The sequence below is a fragment of the Euphorbia lathyris genome, chromosome 6 (assembly GCF_963576675.1).
Source record: "Euphorbia lathyris chromosome 6, ddEupLath1.1, whole genome shotgun sequence".
Taxonomy (NCBI): Eukaryota; Viridiplantae; Streptophyta; class Magnoliopsida; order Malpighiales; family Euphorbiaceae; genus Euphorbia; species Euphorbia lathyris.
The window spans coordinates 57,139,510-57,160,398 of record NC_088915.1 but is presented as its reverse complement, the minus strand read 5'-3'; the positions used below and the strand labels follow the sequence as shown (position 1 = coordinate 57,160,398).

Below are 20,889 nucleotides of genomic sequence, written 5' to 3'. Positions count from 1 at the left end.
ATCTCCAATCATGTGTTGGCTCTGAGACCTTGGGTCCCAAATTTTGATCCCCATGATTGCTCTGTTAACAGGATCCTTACTTGGGTTAGGTTCCCGGGCCTACCTCTTGAATACTACAGTGATAGGTTCCTGAACAAGATTGGTAGCCTTGTTGGGAAAGTCCACCATGTTGATAAGACTACCATTGGGGCAGTGAGAGGCAAGTTTGCCAGGGTCTGTATCGATATTGATCTCGCTAAGCCTCTTCTTTCTCAGTTCTGTACTCAAAATAAGGTCTATCATATTGAATATGAAGGTATACACAACATCTGCTATGAATGTGGTATGTTTGGCCATACCCTTGAGGGTTGTCCTAAGAGGAGGAAGGACGTGGAGGAGTTGGTGCAACCTATCATAGGCGAAGCTGAGAAGAGTCAAGGGGAAGTAAGGAGCTTTGGCCCATGGATGCTTGCCAAGAGGCCAGTGAGAAGGAAGCCACGGGCTAATGTTAATGCTAATCATTCACCAGATATCAGTACGAAGATGACTACTCTCCAGATTGCTCCTGAGATCAAGGTTAGACCCCCGGATATTAAGAAGGGGATTGAGACTGGAGTGGACTCAGCTTCGGGTTCCGGGTCAAGGTTCGGTGTTTTGTCTATGGAGGAAGATCAAGACTCGGATCCTTCTGATAAGCAGATTGATTTAAGCATGCCTGGTCTGGAGTCGGTAGAGCATGCCTCTAGTCTGGGTAATTCTATTAATCCTCTCTTTGTCTCTAATGCTTCTGCTAAAGGCAAAGAGATTCCCCAGTCTATCCTGTCAGCTGGGAAGGGTTTGAGTAGGGAGGCGAGTACTCTACATCCTCCTGTTGATGCTCCTATTGGTAAGACTATAGGAGTGAGTAAGTTAAACATGAAGAATCCCAAAGGGAAACCTAAAAAGAACCTTCATGGTTTGAATTCTTTGGATAAAAGGGGTCCTTCTGGGACCGCCTCTAGGCTCTCCGGAGCCCCAAACAAATACCTGATCTAGGGTTTGGGCCTGCGTCTGTAGTCTCCCCCTCTGATGGACTTCTTCGTTTGGAATGTTAGAGGTGCGGCGAGCAAGGCTACCCGCATTCATGTCAATGATCTCATTAAACAGTTTAACCCTTCCTGCTTTGTCCTTCTTGAGACCAAGGTTAGTGGAGCCAAAGCAGATGAGGTGGTTAGAAAGTTTAAGAATTGGAATTGCGTCAGGTCGGAGGCTACTGGCCGGGCAGGGGGGATTTGGCTCTTTTGGAAGCCAGGTCAAGTCAATATTGATATTGTTACTATGGACAGTCAATTCATCCATAGTAAGGTGTGTTACCCGGGTAATAAACCCTTCTTTATTACCTTCGTTTATGCTGATCCTGTTTCGACTAACCGAAGAAGGCTGTGGGAGATCCTTCATTCTTTTAGCTCTAACATGGTGGAGGCGTGGTTGGTTGCCGTGGATTTTAATGACATTGCCCTCTTGAGTGATCAGAGAGGAGGGGGTAATCATTATGTGAACCGGTGTCTTAATCATAAGCAAAGTATGGATATGTGCGGGCTTTCGGACCTGGGTGCTGCTGGCCACAAATTTACCTGGAAAAGGAATAGTGTGTTTGTTAGGTTAGATAAGGTGTACGCTAATGTTGCAGCGATTTATAGGTTTTCTGAGGTCAAGGTACTTAATCTCCCTTTCCGTCACTCAGACCATTGCCCTATCCTCATTAATTTGGTCAAAGGAAATCGGCTGAAAGGTAATAGACCTTTTAGGTATCTGGTGGCTTGGGAGTCTCACCCCGAGTTTAAGGATTTCGTTAAAAGCAATTGGCATCCCCACTCTGATGTTCTCCTCGCTGCTGAGGAATTCAGGAGGAATGTGGCTGTTTGGAATAAAAATACTTTTGGTCATATTATCAGGAGGAAGAACAAACTCTTGAGGAGAATGGAAGGTGTTCAGCGTTGCTTGGAGGTTCGTTTTGATCATAGCCTGAATGGTCACCTAAGAGCTCTTCAGAACGAGTTGGAAGCTGTGCTTAGACATGAAGAGCTTCTGTGGTTCCAGAAATCTAGGAAGGCTTGGATTCAAGACGGGGACCGGAATACCAGGTTTTTCCACCTCTCAACGATCATTAGGAGACAGCGAAATAGGATCGAGGCTATTAAAGACGCCAGTGGTGAGTGGATTTTTGAGGAGGAGGAAATTCGGCGCCTTGCCCTTGATTTCTACAAGGACCTGTTCAGAGAGGAAGCTGTGGACCTAGAGAGTGCCCACTCTGGCATTTCCTTTCCTCGTTTGGGGGAGGATGCTATTAATAATGCTTTCCATCCCATTGAGCTTAAAGAGATTGATCTGGCCTTCTCCAGCATCGGTTCCACTAAGGCTCCTGGTATTGATGGTATCCCCGCTAGTTTCTATCATAAACACTGGGACACTGTTAAAGAGGGTATATACAGCTTTGTGTTAGGTGTCTTTGGTGGTTCGAACGATATCAGTTTGGTTAATAAAACCCTCCTTGTCTTGATTCCTAAGGTTGCCAAGCCTTCTTCCTTTCTCCAGATGAGACCCATCAGTCTTTGTAATGTCTTGTATAAAGCTATTACTAAGATTGTGGCTAATAGAATCCGGAAGATCCTTCCGGATATTATCAGCCAAAATCAAGGGAGCTTTGTTCCTGGAAGACAATTGATGGATAACGTTGTTATTGCCCAGGAGGTTGTCCATTCTATGAAGATTAAGAAAGGCAAGAAAGGGATCGTGGCTCTCAAGCTGGATCTGGAGAAAGCCTATGATAGGTTGAACTGGAGCTTTCTTCTGGATAGTTTAGCCAAAGCTGGTATCCCGGAGAACTGGAGGAATTTGATTGGAAAGTGTATCTCCTCTCCTGTTTTCCAGGTTATGATCAATGGGGATATGTCGGATGAGTTCTCTCCATCCAGGGGTATTCGTCAAGGGGATCCTATGAGCCCCTTCCTTTTTGTTATTGCCATGGAAAGATTGTCTCACCTGATCCAAGAGGCGGTGAGCAAAGGGACTCTCCACCCTGTTTCCATCAACAGACATTGCCCCCCTGTTACCCATTTACTCTTTGCTGATGATGTCATGCTTTTTGTGGAGGGTAATGAGGAACAAATTAAGGCTGTGATGGATATCCTCGACTGCTTTTGTGAGGCTTCTGGCCAGAAGATTAACATCCATAAATCCCGTATGCTTTGTTCCAAGAATATGGATAATAGCTTGTGTAGAAGACTGAGTGAGATGTCTGGCATTCCCCTGACTCAATCGTTTGGGAAATACCTTGGGGTCCCTCTTCATAGTGACAGGGTGTCCAAAGCCTCTTTTAAAGACATTTTGGACAAATCTAACGGTTTGTGTGCTAGCTGGAAAGCTAATTCTCTTTCCCTTGCAGGTCGCCTTACTTTAATCCAGTCTATCAACTGCGCTGCTCCAAATCACATCATGCAAGCCTGTAAGCTCCCTGAGCCGGTCCTCAACGACCTTGATAAAATTAATCGGCGTTTTCTGTGGGGAGAGTCTGGGGATGGGAGGAAGATTCACCTGGTCCCTTGGAAGGAAGCCTGCCAGCCTAAGAGCAGGGGGGGTCTTGGTATAAGGCAAGCTAAGGACAATAATAAAGTCCTGTTAATGAAGCTTCTTTGGAGAATGTGGCAATCCCCCTCCTCCCTTTGGGTTCGTCTTCTGTGCGGCAAGTATAGGAAAGATAGAATCTTTGGTGGCCCGAAGGAGAGGGTTGTCAGCTGTTCCTTCCTCTGGAAAAGGGCTTAGTGCTGTTTTTGCTGAGTTCTGTACGAGGATTGGCTTGGAGGTGGGTAATGGGAGATCCATTAGTTTCTGGTATGACACCTGGATTGGTGACAAACCGTTGATTGAGGTGTGCATCGCCCCTCCGCCGAATGATCTCCTCTCCTGGAGAATTGCTGATGTGGTGGACTCGGAGGGAGACTGGATCTGGTCTAAGTTCGACTCCTTTCTTAGCCTGGAGACCCTCCTTAATATTAGAGGTGTGAAGATTAGTAATCAGGAGGAGGATAAGGACAGACACTGCTGGGCCTTGACTAATAATGGTTCTTATTCTTGCAAATCGGCCTATGAAGCTTTTACCCCTAATAGGGCTGATCCTCCTTTGGAAATTTGGAAGTCCATTTGGGCCCTCAAAGTCCCCTACCGCATTAGGAGTTTCCTATGGCTGGGAGTCAAAGACAGGCTCCTCACGAATGCAGATAGACACAGAAGGCACTTGGCTGTATCTGGTGCCTGTAGCAGATGCAGCGGCCATGTGGAAACCTTGTGCCATGCTTTGAGGGATTGCCCGAATAGTAGAAAGGTTTGGGAAGGGGTCCTTCCTCACCACATCCTTCCTTCCTTTATGGGGTTCTCTGATATTGACTGGTTCTCTGAAGGCGTTAATGGGAATTTGTTGGCCAGTATGGAGCACGGGGCTATTCTCTTCGCTATTATTTTTCACCAAATGTGGAAATGGAGGAATGAAGAGTTATTTGCTGAGAAGACTGTCTTTATTCCTGACCTCCGGTTTTACTTCTCGAAAAAACTCTCTGTTATTACAAAGAGTTTTGAAGGAGAGCCCCTGGTTCACCCCTCCCCGGTTAAAGAGGTCCAGTTAGTTGGTTGGAGGAAGCCCAGGGAAGGGGTTGTCAAGTTGAATACGGATGGCTCCTGCCTTAGTAATGGCAGAATTGCTGCTGGTGGAGTTCTTCGGGATGCTGGTGGCGCCTGGCTGGCTGGGTTTACCCATAACTTAGGTACGGGCTCCTCCTTTACTGCAGAGCTCTGGGGGATCTTGTCTGGCATTAAACTCGCCATTCGCATGGGTGTTAAAAGACTTTCGGTGGAGTCTGACAATTTGGAGGCTATCAACAGGATTTCGGATAGACAGGCTGTTTGTCTTAAGAGTCAGAATCTCATTAAAGCCATCTTGAGGCTTCGTCCTGCCTTCGATTCTCTTACCTTCTCCCATATTTATAGGGAGCAAAACCGCGTGGCGGATCGCTTGACAGCTGCTGGGCATGGGGGGATGTTAGGTGTTTCTACCCTTTCCGTTCCTCCTTCTTTTCTGTTACCTTCTCTTCTTGAGGATAGGATTGGGGTCAGTCTTCCTAGACTGATCCCGGGTTAGGTTTTTGTTTGTTTGTTTTTTTTTCTTCCCTTCTTACCAAAAAAAATATATTTTTTCGTATTAAGTAATATTTAATTATATTTTATATAATTAAAAATATTATAGGTACAATTTTTTTTTTTAAAACAATATTATACATACAAGTCTAGTTTTTTTAGGTGGAAAACAATGGGTGTAATTAAATTAACCCCAGAACGTAAATTTTATTAGGTTCGGATTGCACAGACCGGTTATTAGGAACCGATAAGGCAACCGGTCCAAACCACTTTGGTTTGTTGAATTCTTAATAAATCGGAGAGATTCGGGGTTGAATCGTGACCCAATGGTCCACTTGAAACCAGTGTGACCCTAGATTTTTTTTTTTATTTTTTTTTGTCACTCGGAACCAGGCCTGCCCCGTATGTCACCAAGATTCCTTGGGTCTCCGCCAGCCAAGGTCTATCCCTTTTGAATCTTAAACATTATGTCAATTCGTCCGTAATTAGTTCCGTAAGGACTCCATGTGGTTAAACCTCGATTTACAAAGGATCCGTATTAAGGACCATTTCGTGGGTCCAAAGTATCCGTAGAAGTTCCACCCTATGGAGTCATCTGCCTCCCTTCCCAGAGGCCGGATGCCCAATTCTCGGTGAATCGCTTAAACAAGTTGACTTGAGGCCAGGTGACTTTGTTCCTATAGTGTTTCTTAAGCGGATTTGAGGCCACCAAGGAATGGACTTTCGAATTATCTTTTTTTGTTTGGTCTAAACAATTAAAAAAAATTAATAAAGAAAAAAACAAATATAAAAACTTAAGTTATAGAACCCTAAACACAGGACCAGCTGGTCAGAGGGAGTAAGGCAGCTAAAAGACTCATTGGATTTCATTCTATTTAGTTTCGCCGTCTTGTAACAGAGACACGAAATTCAAAAGGAAAACTCTCCCAAATCGCAGCGATTCCCAGCCCCTGCATTTCTTCTCCATCGTTCCCTACGGCTGCCTGAATAATCTGCGTCCGCCGTGGCCAACGCTTGCGCCGCCTGCGTCTGCCGTGCCCTCCTATTGCACCGCCTCAAAGCCTCCTACTTGTTTTGTCGCCTCCTTGCACCGCTTTACAGGTTCGTAATGTTAACTGATAGTTTAAATATTTGGTTTTATTTACTTGGTTCTGTAAAATAATGTGAATTTAAATTTAAATAATCAATTGTGGACTGATAGTTTGAATACGCAGACCATGGATATATGCTCAATTAATGTTTAAAACTTATATTGGCAACTATACTTACTTCCTCAACGATGATTGCTTGGTTTATTAAATTAAAACACCATGGATATATGCTTATTTTGCTATATGCATATATATTTTGTTTTTTTGAAATTGGCTTAACGACCTTAAAATAAAATATTCAAGAATTGAAGTAGAATTGAAGTTGTTCTGGACGACAATCACATTTTGTTTTGGAGCTTTCGTGCTAAAAATTCACTCTCTCTCCTAACCAAACAACACCTAAATGACCTCAATTTTTTTTTTCAAGAATTAAAGTTCCTTAGAATATCATTAACTCTTTCATCGATCGTTTTGAGGCGTTGAGTGACCACCGGTGTTAAAAAGTGTAAAGTTCAGTTGTTATATTGTTAAGAATTGAAGTTCAGTAGCAACAATGTTAAATGGGTAAAGTTCAATGGCCATGGATGTAATTTACCCATTATTTTATATATATAAATATAATTTTAAATTATATAAAAATTAATATATATTTTATTCATTTATCAAGTGATCCATGACCTAGCTATCAATCCGGTTTGATGTCGGTTCCTGTTAATGTCCGTCCCGGTTCTCATAACATTGCAAAACACAACTAGTTTATTGATGGTAAAACCCTGCCTAAACCCTAAAAACCCAAGACGGTTAAATCCCGTGCCCGAAACACCACTGGTTGACGATAACCTGCTACTTGAGGGCGAGAGATCCACCGCCGGCCTTTGTAAATCCACTGTCTACAAAGCCCACCGTCGACCTCTGTAATTCTGTAAGTTTCTCTAGGGACCGAGCATGCCTCTGTATTTGAACTTTCAGATAGAAATCGAAATAGTTTTTCTGAAATCTCTAACCCCAAATCCCCAAAGTTCCCAAAATCCTCTGAACTCGAAATAGTTTTTCTGAAATCCCTAGCACTGCTTCTGTCTGATTTGGCTTCCATTGAACTCCTCCTTCTTTCCCTTATTCTCTTCTTAATCATTGATGATTTGTCTGATTTTTACTTAATGTGTGAAAAACAATTGAGTTTGTGAATTGATTGCATATTGGTGCAGTTTTTGACTTGGCTAGCTATCTAAGTTGTTACTATTATAATTTATGATGTTGTTTATAGTTTTTGACTTGACTAGCTACTTATTTTATAATCGTTTTTTTAAAGATGATTGAACCTTTAGTTTATTTTGTATTCTAGTATTCTTAAATATTTGATCTTCAGAGATGCCATAGCACCGAGCTATATGTGAATGAAACAATGGAATGACCGGCAGTGAATTACTATGAAAAGTGAATTGACTTTATGTATATAGTTTGCTTACTTGATATTTTTTACGTGGGCTTAAGAAGCTTTGCATACACACATCACCTGGCCTTAGTTGCAACCTATTATGAACCGGCCATATTGAACATTTCTTTACTAATTTCAGTTTCTGATACATATCGAAATGGTGAAGACAACCATGATCAACCATCTTATTTCTTTTGGAAATGCATGAGCAATTGTCCTTTTTCAGTGGCATGTTTTAGTTTATTATGTTTTAGTTTTCAATGGCATATTCTACAACAAGTTGCTTTCCTATGATTCAAGCATTTCAATTGTGGTCTTCTAATTAAAGCCGCCAACAGACACATATTAATGCAAGTAAAAACATTTTTGTTTTCGAAAATAAAAGCATTAGTGTTAAGCATTGTAGATATGGCTGCAATTTTCTAAAATTTGAAAGTTTAATTCATATTGTTGATAATTCATCTTGTTTCTATTTCTAATTCAGTTTTATAATCTGATTCCTAATGTCAGATTTGAATTTGATGAATGTTTTGGATTTAATTTGATGAACTTGATGGATATTTTAGAATGTTTGTAGTGTATGTTTTATGGAAAATTTTGGTGACTTTTGTATTGATTATTATATGAGTTTTGTGGATTTAGTTTAGGTATTGATTATGGTAGTTGGTTTTTTTTATTACCCTTTGGATTCGTCAGCAGGCCGTGTCGTGTCAAATAGGTCGGGTCATGTCAAATTAACACATTTTTCTATTTTTATGTAAAATTCGTGTTGTGTCGTGACAAAGGCAGGTCGTGTCGTGTTTGGGTTTTTGACACTAACCCGAAATTGGACACGACACGAACACTACATGAACTCGGAAATTGCCACCTCTAGCCCACACCATTTTGGTGTGGAAATATGGTGGTGTTTGGAGGACCCAATCACCTCAAATATGCATCACCTTGTACTTAAATTGAGATGGTTGGAGATGCCCAAGAAATATTTAATGGCGTTGATAATGAAAAAGTAATAATCACTTTCAAAATATGAAAGATTGTAGGGGACAACTGTAATGTTTACTTTATTTTTTCCCTTTTGCAATTATGTATTATTGAACTAAGTTTTGTATTGGATCTTTCATCTTTGTAAGTCTTTTACTGTTTGTTGAAATACTATTTATGCCCTTAGTATATGAATTTTCTAGATCCGCCCTTGAATTAACAAGTCTAATGTATATAGTTGTTGTGTAGCTAGAAGCAGTTAGAGAAGCGTCTATAAGAGAGAAGATGGCGGTAAGAGCAGGGAGCATGAAGGCCATCTCCATTAATGGAGTGAAGATGTATTCAATTACATCGCAACAACGTTCCGTACCCACCTGGCTTGCTCCCAAGAAGCAACGAGCCCTTCGCAAAGACAAAAGTACTTCATTTTTATGTTTCCTTCTATTACAGTTGATAAATTTTCAGCCCAATTGCATATGAAACAATCTTTAGCTAGTGCTATTTTGAGAAATTCTTGTTAAGCCCTAGTCATTTGGTACTAGTTATACATGTTTACAGTATGCTAATTGGGAGTTTTATGCTAGAGGAGAGTTTTTCAGTTCTTATGTGTGGTATATTCTTAATTTATAGATTAGACTAAAGTTTCCAGCATAAAAGCTTTGCAACTTTTGTGAAATGTTGGATTATGTATGTATTATGTGTATATAGAAAGTGTTATTTACATATATTATCATTGAATAGTGTTAGTGCTTTAAAATCATGCCATGTAAATTTTTACTCGTTTACTCAGCTTTTGCTTGGCTGTGACCTTATTCTTTATTACCTTTTTGGATGTGTTTGTTTTGTTCTTAGACTACCAGCAGAGGGTTGAGTTGATTCAGGACCTAAGGTTTGAAACTGCTACAAGCAAAATCAAAGTGACTCCTGATGGAGAGTATGTAATTGCCTCAGGTGCCTTATGGTTTCTTGTTTTTTTGTTTAACTTTTTGAAACAAAAGTAGGTAATAACTTCTGATACGTGTCTGCTCATCAACCGTCAGTTACATGTTTTTCAAAATACAGGCATATACCCTCCTCAAGTCAAAGTGTATGAGCTAAGAGATTTGTCAATGAAGTTTGAAAGACACTTGGATGCTGAGATAATTGATTTTCAGGTATGCTACAATATTCGTGGATAATGTAATTTAATAACCAGATTTGGTTAAAGCAGTAAGTGCCCACTTTTTTTTATTCCAATGGAATATCATACTTGTAACTGGTGAAATTGTTGTCATACTTCCTCACCTCAGCTATATGATTCTGATTCATGTGTTCTAAACTCCCTCAAGTTTTAAGTTAGTTTTAGTGTAACAGAGTTTCTTATTTTGTTGTCCAAATTGGAAATAAGGTGGGTGTGTGCCTTACCTTCCTTGGGTTGTGGCAGGAGACTATTTGGACAGGAAATTTAGAAATTTTGATGGATGGTGTATCTAACATATTCTGAGTGGAGATAATGCTGTGAGAGACGAAAAAGTTATTCAGGTGCCTGAACCTATTGAGATATGGTTAAAAGAAATGATTTGCCTTTGGAATAGCTTTTTCTAGTGTTCCCGATTTTCTTTTTCATACTATTTTAGTTTATGCATTAGCCAAGAGATAAAGAATAGAAAATTAGAGTCTAAAAAAACACCCAGATGAATATGTCAGGATGGGCCTTAACTATAAGCTTGAGCTTTTAGTTAAAAGGGTTCCATGACATGGTATCAAAGCCTCTTGGACCAAATGGTCGAGGGTTCGAGTCCTAACAACCTCATTAATTTGTGGAGTTAAAAACACATGGTGGGTTGAGCCTGTGTTGTACACGCTGCAAGCCCAATGGGCATTTGCGTGTGGGTGTGTGTTAGAGATTAATATAAAATCTATGATTGGGCCTTAACTATAAGCTTGAGCTTTTAGTTCAAATGGTTCCATGACAGAATATTGGTATTAGGTCTTAAGGCTAGATTAAAGCTGTTGGCTTTGTGATTTGTTTTGAGCTTGATATTTACTAATGCTATGCTACAATTTACGTGCCTTTCATGTAGATATTGGATGATGATTATTCAAAGCTTGCATTTTTATGTGCGGATCGTTCAGTTAGCCTACATGCAAAATACGGGAAACATTATACCTTGCGGATTCCAAGGTTCATTCCATACACTGTTCTAATATCACTGCTTTATCTTTTGTGTCATGCTTCTCTGCTTCTGGTTTGGTGTATTGTATTAATATGTAAAATTAGTGTTTTCCTTGACATGTTTCTTTGATCAAGCTTATTTGTTTGCTAAAGCATATAAAAACCCATTAAATATATTTCCTTTGTTATAGAATAAGTCAATGTAATAAATGTAAGCATGGCTAAGTCAACTAAAGCATGCCTAAGTCAACTAAATCATTGTTAGAGGCTGCTGTGGGCTTACTATGTCTCCTTGATTGAAGGAGAACCCTGTATATATATGTGTATTGTTCTTAAGTAAAATATATCAATGTAGTCCCTCAATCTACATGGTATCCCATGTATTCTAGTGTGTTACATGGTATCAGAGCCTAAGGTCTAAGGTTTCTGAATTCTTTTTTCTGGGTAGTATTTCCAGAGTTGTGAAGTATTTCCAGAGTTGTGTTTCTGCAAGGGTTCAAAATTTTCTGGGTAGTATTTCCCAGGGTTCCATTTCTGTCAAGAGCTTGGGTCTCTTGAATACTCACTGTTGGGACGTCATTTTATCTCACCACCCCTCTGGTTCATCTTCTCTGCCTTCAATCGGCGTTTCCTCACATTCCGGCCACCCTGTGCCGTTATCGCTATAAGAAAATTCCTCCTTACATGGGATCAGAACCTTGTTTCGGCTTCTGTCTGGGGTTTCTGGGTTAAGATTCCAGAATTTGTTTTCTGCCTTGTGAGCAGAATTTTTGGGTTTGTAATTTTGGGCTGTTTCTTTCAGCTCAATGGATTGTCGCCATTCCTTTTCCACGGCCGTCGCGTGTCTGTTCCGTTAGTTTTCCGGTGAATCTCCTTTCTGTTGACATTGGCATCTGCTTCTCTGTTTCCGACAAGGATTGTTGTCTGCTGTCGTCTTGTCATCTACCTTCCGCCTATCCGTTTTGTTCTTCTGAGTTGCATCCCCCGGATTATGTTTTATATCCTGAAGTATCTTCAGTTTCTTATGTTTTATTTTGTTTTGAGTGGTATTGTCTTTAGACTATGTTATCTCTGTATGTAGCAAGCTGAGCATGATTAAAAGCCATGCTTCAGCTTGAGGGGGAGTGTTATAGAATAAGTCAATGTAATAAATGTAAGCATGGCTAAGTCAACTAAATCATTGTTAGAGGCTGCTGTGGGCTTACTATGTCTCCTTGATTGAAGGAGAACCCTATATATATATGTGTATTGTTCTTAAGTAAAATATATCAATGTAGTCCCTCAATCTACATGTAGGTAAGGACAATAGGAAGGTTGCTAGTTGAAGAGATGCTGGAAATGGAAAAAAATTCTAATGATGGAACAGTGAACTAAGAAAGAAGTTTTGAGCATTGCTCACCATGGGCATGACTGAATTAATAATTGCTGAAGTCCATTTTACTCTATTTACGAACCAAATTAACAGAATCTTGGCAAATGACCTGGTACTGAAGATTATCAAATATGTTTCAGTTGACTTTGGAATCAAGGATAGATTATTGCAAAGCTTTACCTCACATTTCATGCTTGATAGAGATCACGTAGGGATCCCCAAAAGTTCAGATTTGAAGTATGTATGCACTTTTTTGGACGAGTATAGTGTTTTTTTGTTACAGATATATTCTGTACTGTAACTAATATAGAGCATGCCCAAGGCTGCTTAGGCTGCTATATATTATGTAATTAATACAGAGTATGCTCAAGGCTGCTGTAGGGTAAAGATGTCTAGGCTACTTGTGGGGTCAAGATGTTCGGTTGTCTTTTGGGATAACTAGTTGTGTATATAAACCTATGTCCATGTAATACTGAAGAGGTGGAGAAATAAGAGAGACAGAGAATTTACATGGTCAAAGGGCAAAAAAAAAAAAAAAAAAAAGAAACTGTATTTATCAAGAGCTTTAGGTGAAACCTAATCACTTGCCCAACAAATTAGGCTTTACCTTAACTATAGAATCTCACACATCGCTGTCTCTCATGCGTCTTATTGGGCTGCTGACTTTCCAAATTTGGGACTTCCCTGGAAATAGTCGAAGTTTTTATCTGGAGAAATTGCTCTAATTCATTTCATCATGATTTCAAATGTTGCTAGTCAACATTAGTTTTTAGTCATCTGTGCTCAAAAGTTTGTTTGATGTTCTAATGAAAAGCTTCCTGCTTTCCTTGCCTACACCTTTCTTTCCATTTATCTTATACTCATTTTTCTTTCTCACTCTATAGGAATCCTTTAATTGGTTTTGTTTATTTTACAGGATGGGGAGGGATATTGCCTATGATTGCTGGTCTTGTGACTTGCTTTGTGCTGCTTCATCTCCAGATTTATATCGAATTAATTTAGAACAGGTATTTATCTTTGCCAAATTGTTTTAATAGGTTTGTTATGTGTGGATAGTCTTCATAATCTTTACAATAACGTGTATTCAAATTATTCTGCTTTGCACCAAAAGCTGCTTCTTTAGAAGTACCTTATTGGCAGAGCCTTTGGTTTGTTTATAAAGCGTCCTTACAGATATACTGTATTTATTCCTTAATTTACTTATATTTTGGCAGGGACGATTTTTGTCCTCACTTAACACACGATCACCGGCCTTAAATACAGTTTCTCGAAGGTTGTTGCTGAATCTCATTGTAACAAGTTGTCTGCTTAAATTATTACTAGGTTTTTGCTTTGCTTAACAAAGACTGGCTCATGTTCTGATTTCAGCAAGCTTCACGGACTTGTTGCTTGTGGTGGTGAGGATGGTGCTGTGGAGTGTTTTGACACAAGGATGAGATCTTCAGTTGGTAGAATCAATGCTGTAGCACCTACTGGTGATATTGACCAAGTGAGCTTTCCTACAATCTTGATCCATGTATTTGGAAATTGTCTTTGAATTTCTTATCCGAAATTTTCAGAAATGTTCTTAAATTTGAATTTGAGAGACAGATGTGATAGATTTCAAGTTATAGTCGATCTTGATGATTTTTTTTTTCCCATATGGCTTGGATGCCTGGTCCTTTGATTTGGTAATTTGGAGAGTGATTTTCTTTTGTGTGTGTTGCGTATTATTGTTTGTGTCTTCCCTTCTCACATCATGTGTTATAATGATGGGTGGGAAACCTCCTGGACCTGGTACACAAGTGAACACTTTTTGGCTCATGGTTCAAAAGTTGATAGCAAATAACCTGGTGTCTGCACATTCTTTTGTCTTTGTCATGTACTCATGTAAAGCATCCATTATTTGTTAGATCGTTTTATGCATTGTAAATTATTATATATGCTTTCTTAAGCTATTGGTTATATTTGCAGGAAGTTACAGCAATAGAGTTTGATGAGGATGGGGGTTTCATCATGGCTGTTGGAAGTAGCACTGGGAAGGTATGTTATTGATCACAGCCCCTGAGAGACTTGTCTAGATCATTAATGTAATTGTAAGTTCATCGCAAAGCAATTCCGCATAGGTGTTCCACATATTTTGTCATTACTAATAACATATCTTATATTGATTGAGAACAAGCTTTTTGTAGTTTTGACTCATGTATCAACATTGAAATGATATTTAGTGACTTAAAAGAAGAGTTGGTGCGCTTCTGCCCAAGTTAGAAAATTGTATAGTTAACTGGGAGTTATAAGTTTCCTATATGAACTGGAGAGGATAGTTGTAAGTTTCTTGAGTCTTTAATCTTGGTATCCAGAAGAAAAGAAAGTAGATGTGGATGAGTTAAAAATTTATTTCCGAAGTTTAGCAGTATTGAGGATTCGAAAAGAACTCTACTTTTGAGGTTTATCTTGATGCCTCCATTTCTTCTGAACATGCTGGAAGTCAATGGGAAGAACTATCATAAACCAGTCTTCCAAGATGCAATTCTGTTCATTTTCCATAGATATTAAACATCTACATTTCCTTTCCTAGTGGAATTTGTGGATTTAATATTCTATGGGTTGTCTATTTGATAATTTAGTTGCATTCATAGTCTTGATATTGTTCAATATGCAGGTGCTGCTCTATGACCTGCGATCGTCACATCCCATTCGAGTTAAGGATCATATGTATGTTGGCTTTTACTTCCTGACTTGAGTTCTCTTTTTAATTCTTTTGGTATATATGCTTGTGTGTGTTCTTGACATCCTTCTTGCTGTTACATAGGTATGGCAGCCCAATTTTGGACATTAAGTGGCACCGAAGCCTCAATTCTGAACAAGAAAAGCTAATTACTACAGATAGTCATGTAGTTAGAATATGGGACCCTGAGACAGTAAGGAATCTTTGCTTCTTTGCTCTTTTGATTAATGATTTTAAGGAAGCTGCTTGATATCTGTGCTTCTTTATTACAATTACTAAAAAAAATCATAATCTCTAATGTCATATTTATTGTTATTATTATGTTTTGAGGAAAAGCATCTTCTTTTCTTGGCTTGACTAATGTTCAAGTTATTGGTTAGCTACTAAAGAGGGGAAAATTTGCATAAACTTATATGCGCAAATGAATTATCTACCTTGAAGGACTGCGATAGAATCCAACAGAACACAGTCCTCAAATAAACAGAACTGTAGGATGTTGCTAAACTTTCTCAAGTAAAGAGAAAGGTTAGGAAACAGAAAAAACAATTACAAACAGAAATGAAACAACAAAGATGAAATGGATTGAGCCTATCTATATCCCTTCAGGAAGTTACACTTCCCTCTCTATCCAACCGAGCAAAGCCTACTGCACTGATGCTGAACAAGCAAGCAGAAATCTTGATACCCCTCCTCCCAACCAGCTAGAAATAGACCATCTTTTCCCACATTGATCCTATACCTACAGCACACAACCCCTACTCGCCAGCTAATCATACTACCTAGTTCTTATACATGTGGTGACCCCTCATGCCTTTAGCTTGTTCTCTATCAAACTTCCGCAGAACACTAGATACTAATGCCAAAAATCAATCCATGTGTCTTTTGAATTTTTGGAGTGATGTAGATGTACCCCCTAGACCAAGAACTGCTTTTTTTTTTTTTTTCCTTCTAAACAGACGGCATTCCATTGGATCTGAGGGCTAATTAGATTATCTGTGACCAGTTTTTATGTCATGTCACCCTCTCACTTTTCTTAGTCTATAGGAGTGAGCAATTCGTGTGGTATGTGCATCACAAAGTATCCTCAATAATCAATCATAACCTTTTTATAAACATAAAAAACCAAAATATGCATTTATCTCTAACGACGTGGATCATGTAAAGGATTATTTCCTATCCATTTATATGCATTTATAATTTTTTTTGTTTATCGTTCTTTTCAGGGGGATGGCCTGACAAGCATTGAACCTACTGCTGGGTCAATAAATGATATATGTGTGTTTAGTAATAGCGGCTTGATGTTTCTAGCTTTGGACTGCGGCCAGATACCATCTTACTTTGTTCCTTCTTTAGGACCTGCGCCTAAGTGGTGCCCAACTCTTGAAAATTTAACGGTGTGCTTCAAGATGCCGAACTTCATAAACTTCTTGGTTTAGGACTATCTAGAATCTTTTTATCTCATTAGTCTTGTTTATCTGGAAATTGTCTATGCAGGAAGAGCTAGAGGAAGATGCACAAACTACCATATATGACAACTACAAATTTTTGACAAGAGATGATCTTGAAAAATTGAATTTGACAAATTTAATAGGCACAAATCTTCTAAGAGCCTCTATGCATGGCTTTTTCATTGATTATCGTCTGTATAAGAAGGTCCGTGTGTTTCAAAATGTGCTCATTTTTATGTGGTCAGTCATCAACTGTTTTAGGGAACTCTGCTATTCTAGTAAATGACATTTTCTGACTCTGCAGTGATGGAACTTCTGTTTGTATTGTGTTTCAGTGGTGCCTTTTCTTTTTGCACTTATTTCATTATCTTTTTCTATTTGATGGTATTTTGAGTGCATTGGCGAATCAAAGGTTTTGAAATGCTTAAAACCTGGACTGTATTTCAACTTGTTTGTTTCAGTAGGCGTGTTTATTTACTGTAGTACCAGTTGGATTCGTTTATTTTTGTACTTTCTTTTTGGGAATTGTTTCTTATCATGCATTAGTTGATAATTGATGGAAGTACTGAACGAGATGCATTGAGGTTATGTTATTTTCTATGCAAGGTTGTTGGTAATGTGCTGTGAGGAAAAAGTTTGCTTTGCTACTGTTTATATCACTAATTTTGTGGACTTGAATGCAGGCAAAAGCGCAGGCAGATCCTTTTGCATACGATAAATACATAGAGCAGCGGAAACGAGAAAAACAGGAAAAAGACTTGGCTAGTCGAATTACGGTTAGCATATCATCCTAAAAATGATTTTCTCTACTATTTTACGGCATACTTTTCAAGTTGTCAAGTCACTTAGGAGGTTTTGCACTATTGTTGCGTTCATTTTGGTTATTGCAAATTTGTACGAGGCAGTTAGATGCCAACTATGGAAATTTACCCATCATTTCGTGGTCTAACCTCTTGGTATGCTTTTATACCCCCTATTGCCACATGGCAACAAAATTGTGCGTCTAAGAAAATAGTTCTCTTATATTTTTAATTTTATAGATACATGAGAGTTATTTATTTTAACATGGATACTGCTTTCTCTCAATTCCTTGTATAAAAAATCTGGTAACATTGTTTAGACAGGTTTCTGGGCCTGAATATTGAAAACGTTATTAAAACTTCCATCTTCCTTGTGAAAGTTGGTTCTGCTCTTTGGCATAGCAGTTCGTGATGTCTATGGTTTACTTTTTCCATATGAGAATGTGGCTATACAAAAATGACTCTTTATAGATGTCATGTAAGACGTGGTTTCACAAATCTGGATTGATCACTGTGGTGGAAGGCATTTGTGGTTTGAATTGCATGCACAAACTTGGTTTCTGTGCCTCTATTTATGCTAAAAATTTCTTTTGGTTGGACAGAACATTGGAATTTACAATGGCTTTTGTGCCATATGTTTGCATCGTTTTTCCCAGAGATCCCATAGTTAAATTGTTCAGGAGTACTTGGAATGATTTGCAGTGGAAATGGATTGAAATTTTTGTTGCTTTTATGTATGTAGATGCTCATGATTTGTTCTTCCTGCAGATTCGGAGAAAATTACCCAAGGTCAATCGCAAACTTGCAGGTGACATCCTTCAAAATGAAGAAACTGAGAACGAAAAGAAAGTTATTGAAGAAACTGAGAACGAAAAGAAAGTTATTGAAGAAACCGAGACAAAGAAACCATCAAAGAAAAAGAAAGGAATTAGTTCAGAGTTATTTGAAGATAACAGATTTACTTTACTATTTGAAAATGAGGTATCCACTATCTAGATCCTTCCAATTTGATAGTTTTATATTGAGTTCAACTTTGTTGATTCAGGTGTGAACATAGATTCACACTTTCTCTATGTTCTATGTTCATAAAATTCACTTAGTAAGATTAACCTTTGGAAAGGAAATATTATTTCATTAACCAAGATGTGGATTTTAGGGAAGTTTGAGATGAACTTGCTATAATGATAATGATATATAGATATATCATTGTTTGCCTTTCAATTAATTGCTTCTAGGAAAGCTTGATCCTCAGATTATTTACAAGATTGTATGCTTTTTTTTTTCATATTCTTGTGTCCAGGACTTTGAGATTGATGAGCAGTCGCAACATTATTTGTCTTTACATCCTATGGCTTCCACAAAGCAATCCTCTTTGCTAAATGAGCATTTTGAACCTATAGATGATGAAGATCAGGATTCAAGTGATGCAGATGCATTGTCTCATTCATCAGAGGACGAGCCTGGCAAAATAAACAAGAAATCACGAGTTCCAAGGTAAGCAGCCTGTTTTAACTTGAGTTGTTTGTCTGCTACCAATACATATATATATTGATACTCTGTGAAAATAAAATAAATATACCAGTGACAGAGTTAGGAGAATGAGCTGTGTAGAGTCCGGAAGTCGAAATGTTCAATGGTATTTACTTGCACAGTATATTAATTACCTGTTTCATCGAAATTTGTAGATTATATGAGGTGAAGGATGAGAGACACGCAGAAGCGTTCTCAAACAATATATCACTTAGAAAGGAAGAATCTCTTCCTATGGGAGAGAGGGTGGCAGCTCTTCGAGATGGTCGACAGACTTCAGGACTGGCAAAAAATATCAAGTTGGGACCAGGAGGATCACGAGAGATCTCCTTCGTTTCTAGAAGCTCGGCGAGGTACAAAGAGGATGAAGAGGACAGGGAAGGTCGGGGTGAGAAGAGGAGGGGAGTGCAGTCATTAGGGCTTAAGTCAGGTAAATCTGGATTCCGAGGCCGTGGAAGAGGGAATCGGGGTAGTAGGGGCAGAAGAGGAGGAGGCAGACGGTGAAACTACAATCCATTCCAGTGCAAATGATTTTCGGCTGGAATGGACAGCCTTACATCCATTTTGGTGGTTTAGATAAACATTTCAAGGTCGAGCTGGTGAAATTTTATGCAGTAAGTCATTCGACATGGCAACGTGCTCGACTTCTGCATCTTTTGTTTTGCATTTTCAATCACTGCTTGCCGGTGTATTTTATAGGCAGGTTTAATTTTTGAAGTCATCCTTGTATCATAATTCTGTTAGTTCTGGTAGAAATATGGGCTGTCAGAAAAAAAAACTCTACAAACTGCTATCGATGGACCTCCATTTTGCCTTTCTTTATCTTTAATTAGTCTGTTATGAATGGTATGATTAAGTTTGATGAATGATTTGTTATAATTGGAACCCTTGAGGTTTTCATTGATTAAGAAGAGTTTATATACACAATACAATACACAATTAAGCCTATAATTAAGTCTACAATCAAGGGAATAATAAGGAAATAAATTTCCTAAATAATAGGATTATTTACATACCTAACACATCCCTGTAGTCGAAGCGGGAGGAGGTCGAATGTTGAGATTAGATCTGAAGTTGTCAAAAAGAATCTGTAGTAGACCTTTGGTGAAAATATCGGCTATTTGATGTCGGGAAGGAACATGAAGAATTCGTACTTCGCCTTTGGCAACCTTTTCACGCACAAAATGAATATCCATCTCTTTGTGTTTGGTGCGTTGATGTTGAACAGGATTACCAGAGAGATAGACAACAGTTACATTGTCATAGTAAACCAGGGTGGACTTTCGAATCTGACAGTGGAGCTCAAGGAGAAGATTTCCGAATCCAGCAAGTTTCAGAGACAACATTAGCTACCCCTCGATACTCAGCTTTGGCACTAGAGCGAGAGAGAGTAGGTTGACGTTTTGCTGACCAAGAAATGAGATTATCACAAAAAAAAACACAATAGCCTGATGTGGATCGCCGAGTGTCAGGACAGCCGCCCCAATCAGCATCAATATAAGAAACTAAAGAATCAATAGAAGATGTAGTAAATGTAAGCCCAAAATCAAGAGTCCTCTTAACATATCGAAGTATCCGTTTGATGGCGGCCATGTGCTGGGTCCTGGGGTCATGCATAAACAAACAGACTTGCTGAACTGCGTAGGAGATATTCGGCCGAGTGAGAGTCAAATACTGTAAGGCACCGGCAAGACTCCGGTACTCGGATGGATCATAATAAGGAGAACTAGATGAAAGGCTAAGCTTTTGTTTAGTGTCAATAGGTGTAACGCATGAATTGGAAGAGGATAGTCCAGCCTTTGAATTATTTCAAAAGCATATTTCTTTTGAGACAAAAAGAGAGACCCTGGTGTCCGAGAAACTGATATACTCAAGAAGTAGCTTAGTGGACCCAAATCCTTCATAGCAAACTCTAAACTAAGTTTCCGTATGATGGATTCTCTTAAAGCAGTGGAAGAAGCAGTCAAAACAATATCATCAACATACAAGAGTAAATAAGCAGTCTCGGGTCCCCGACGAAACACAAACAGAGAATGATCAGATTTAGTGTGAGAGAAACCCAAGGTGGATAGAAAAGTAGCAAACCGTTGATACCAAGCCCGAGGGGCCTATTTCAGGCCATAGAGAGACTTTTGGAGTAGGCAAACATAGTCTGGATGAGTAGGATCTCGGAATCCCAAGGGCTGATGCATGTATACAGTCTCAGTCACGTCACCATGAAGAAA

The 20,889-nt window shown here is 39.0% G+C and overlaps 1 protein-coding gene across 2 annotated transcripts; it reads left to right on the top strand.

The window, feature by feature from the left end:
• The first annotated feature begins 5,965 nt into the window (after positions 1-5,965).
• Positions 5,966-19,566, top strand: LOC136232522 (uncharacterized). 2 transcript variants are annotated; one of them, XM_066021728.1, is made up of 17 exons: positions 5,966-6,246; positions 8,891-9,070; positions 9,505-9,603; positions 9,715-9,806; positions 10,716-10,816; positions 13,096-13,186; positions 13,394-13,452; positions 13,548-13,668; positions 14,133-14,201; positions 14,821-14,873; positions 14,971-15,079; positions 16,110-16,280; positions 16,381-16,539; positions 17,018-17,110; positions 17,903-18,115; positions 18,435-18,628; positions 18,820-19,566. In XM_066021728.1, the coding sequence occupies exons 2-17, from the start codon at positions 8,938-8,940 to the stop codon at positions 19,166-19,168; spliced, it is 2,106 nt and encodes a 701-aa protein (XP_065877800.1). In that variant the 5' UTR covers positions 5,966-6,246; positions 8,891-8,937; the 3' UTR covers positions 19,169-19,566. The 2 variants fall into 2 exon arrangements, with proteins under 2 accessions (XP_065877800.1, XP_065877799.1); XM_066021727.1 differs by having other exon boundaries at positions 5,967-6,246; positions 8,902-9,070.
• The last annotated feature ends 1,323 nt before the right edge of the window (positions 19,567-20,889 follow it).

Excerpts from the sequence above, each read along its gene's own strand:
- LOC136232522 (XM_066021728.1), top strand. The coding sequence starts at position 8,938 with ATGGCGGTAAGAGCAGGGAGCATGAAGGCCATCTCCATTAATGGAGTG. Across the intron at positions 9,807-10,715 it reads CTGAGATAATTGATTTTCAG|ATATTGGATGATGATTATTC; the intron begins GTATGCTACAAT and ends CCTTTCATGTAG. Across the intron at positions 13,453-13,547 it reads TTAAATACAGTTTCTCGAAG|CAAGCTTCACGGACTTGTTG; the intron begins GTTGTTGCTGAA and ends TTCTGATTTCAG.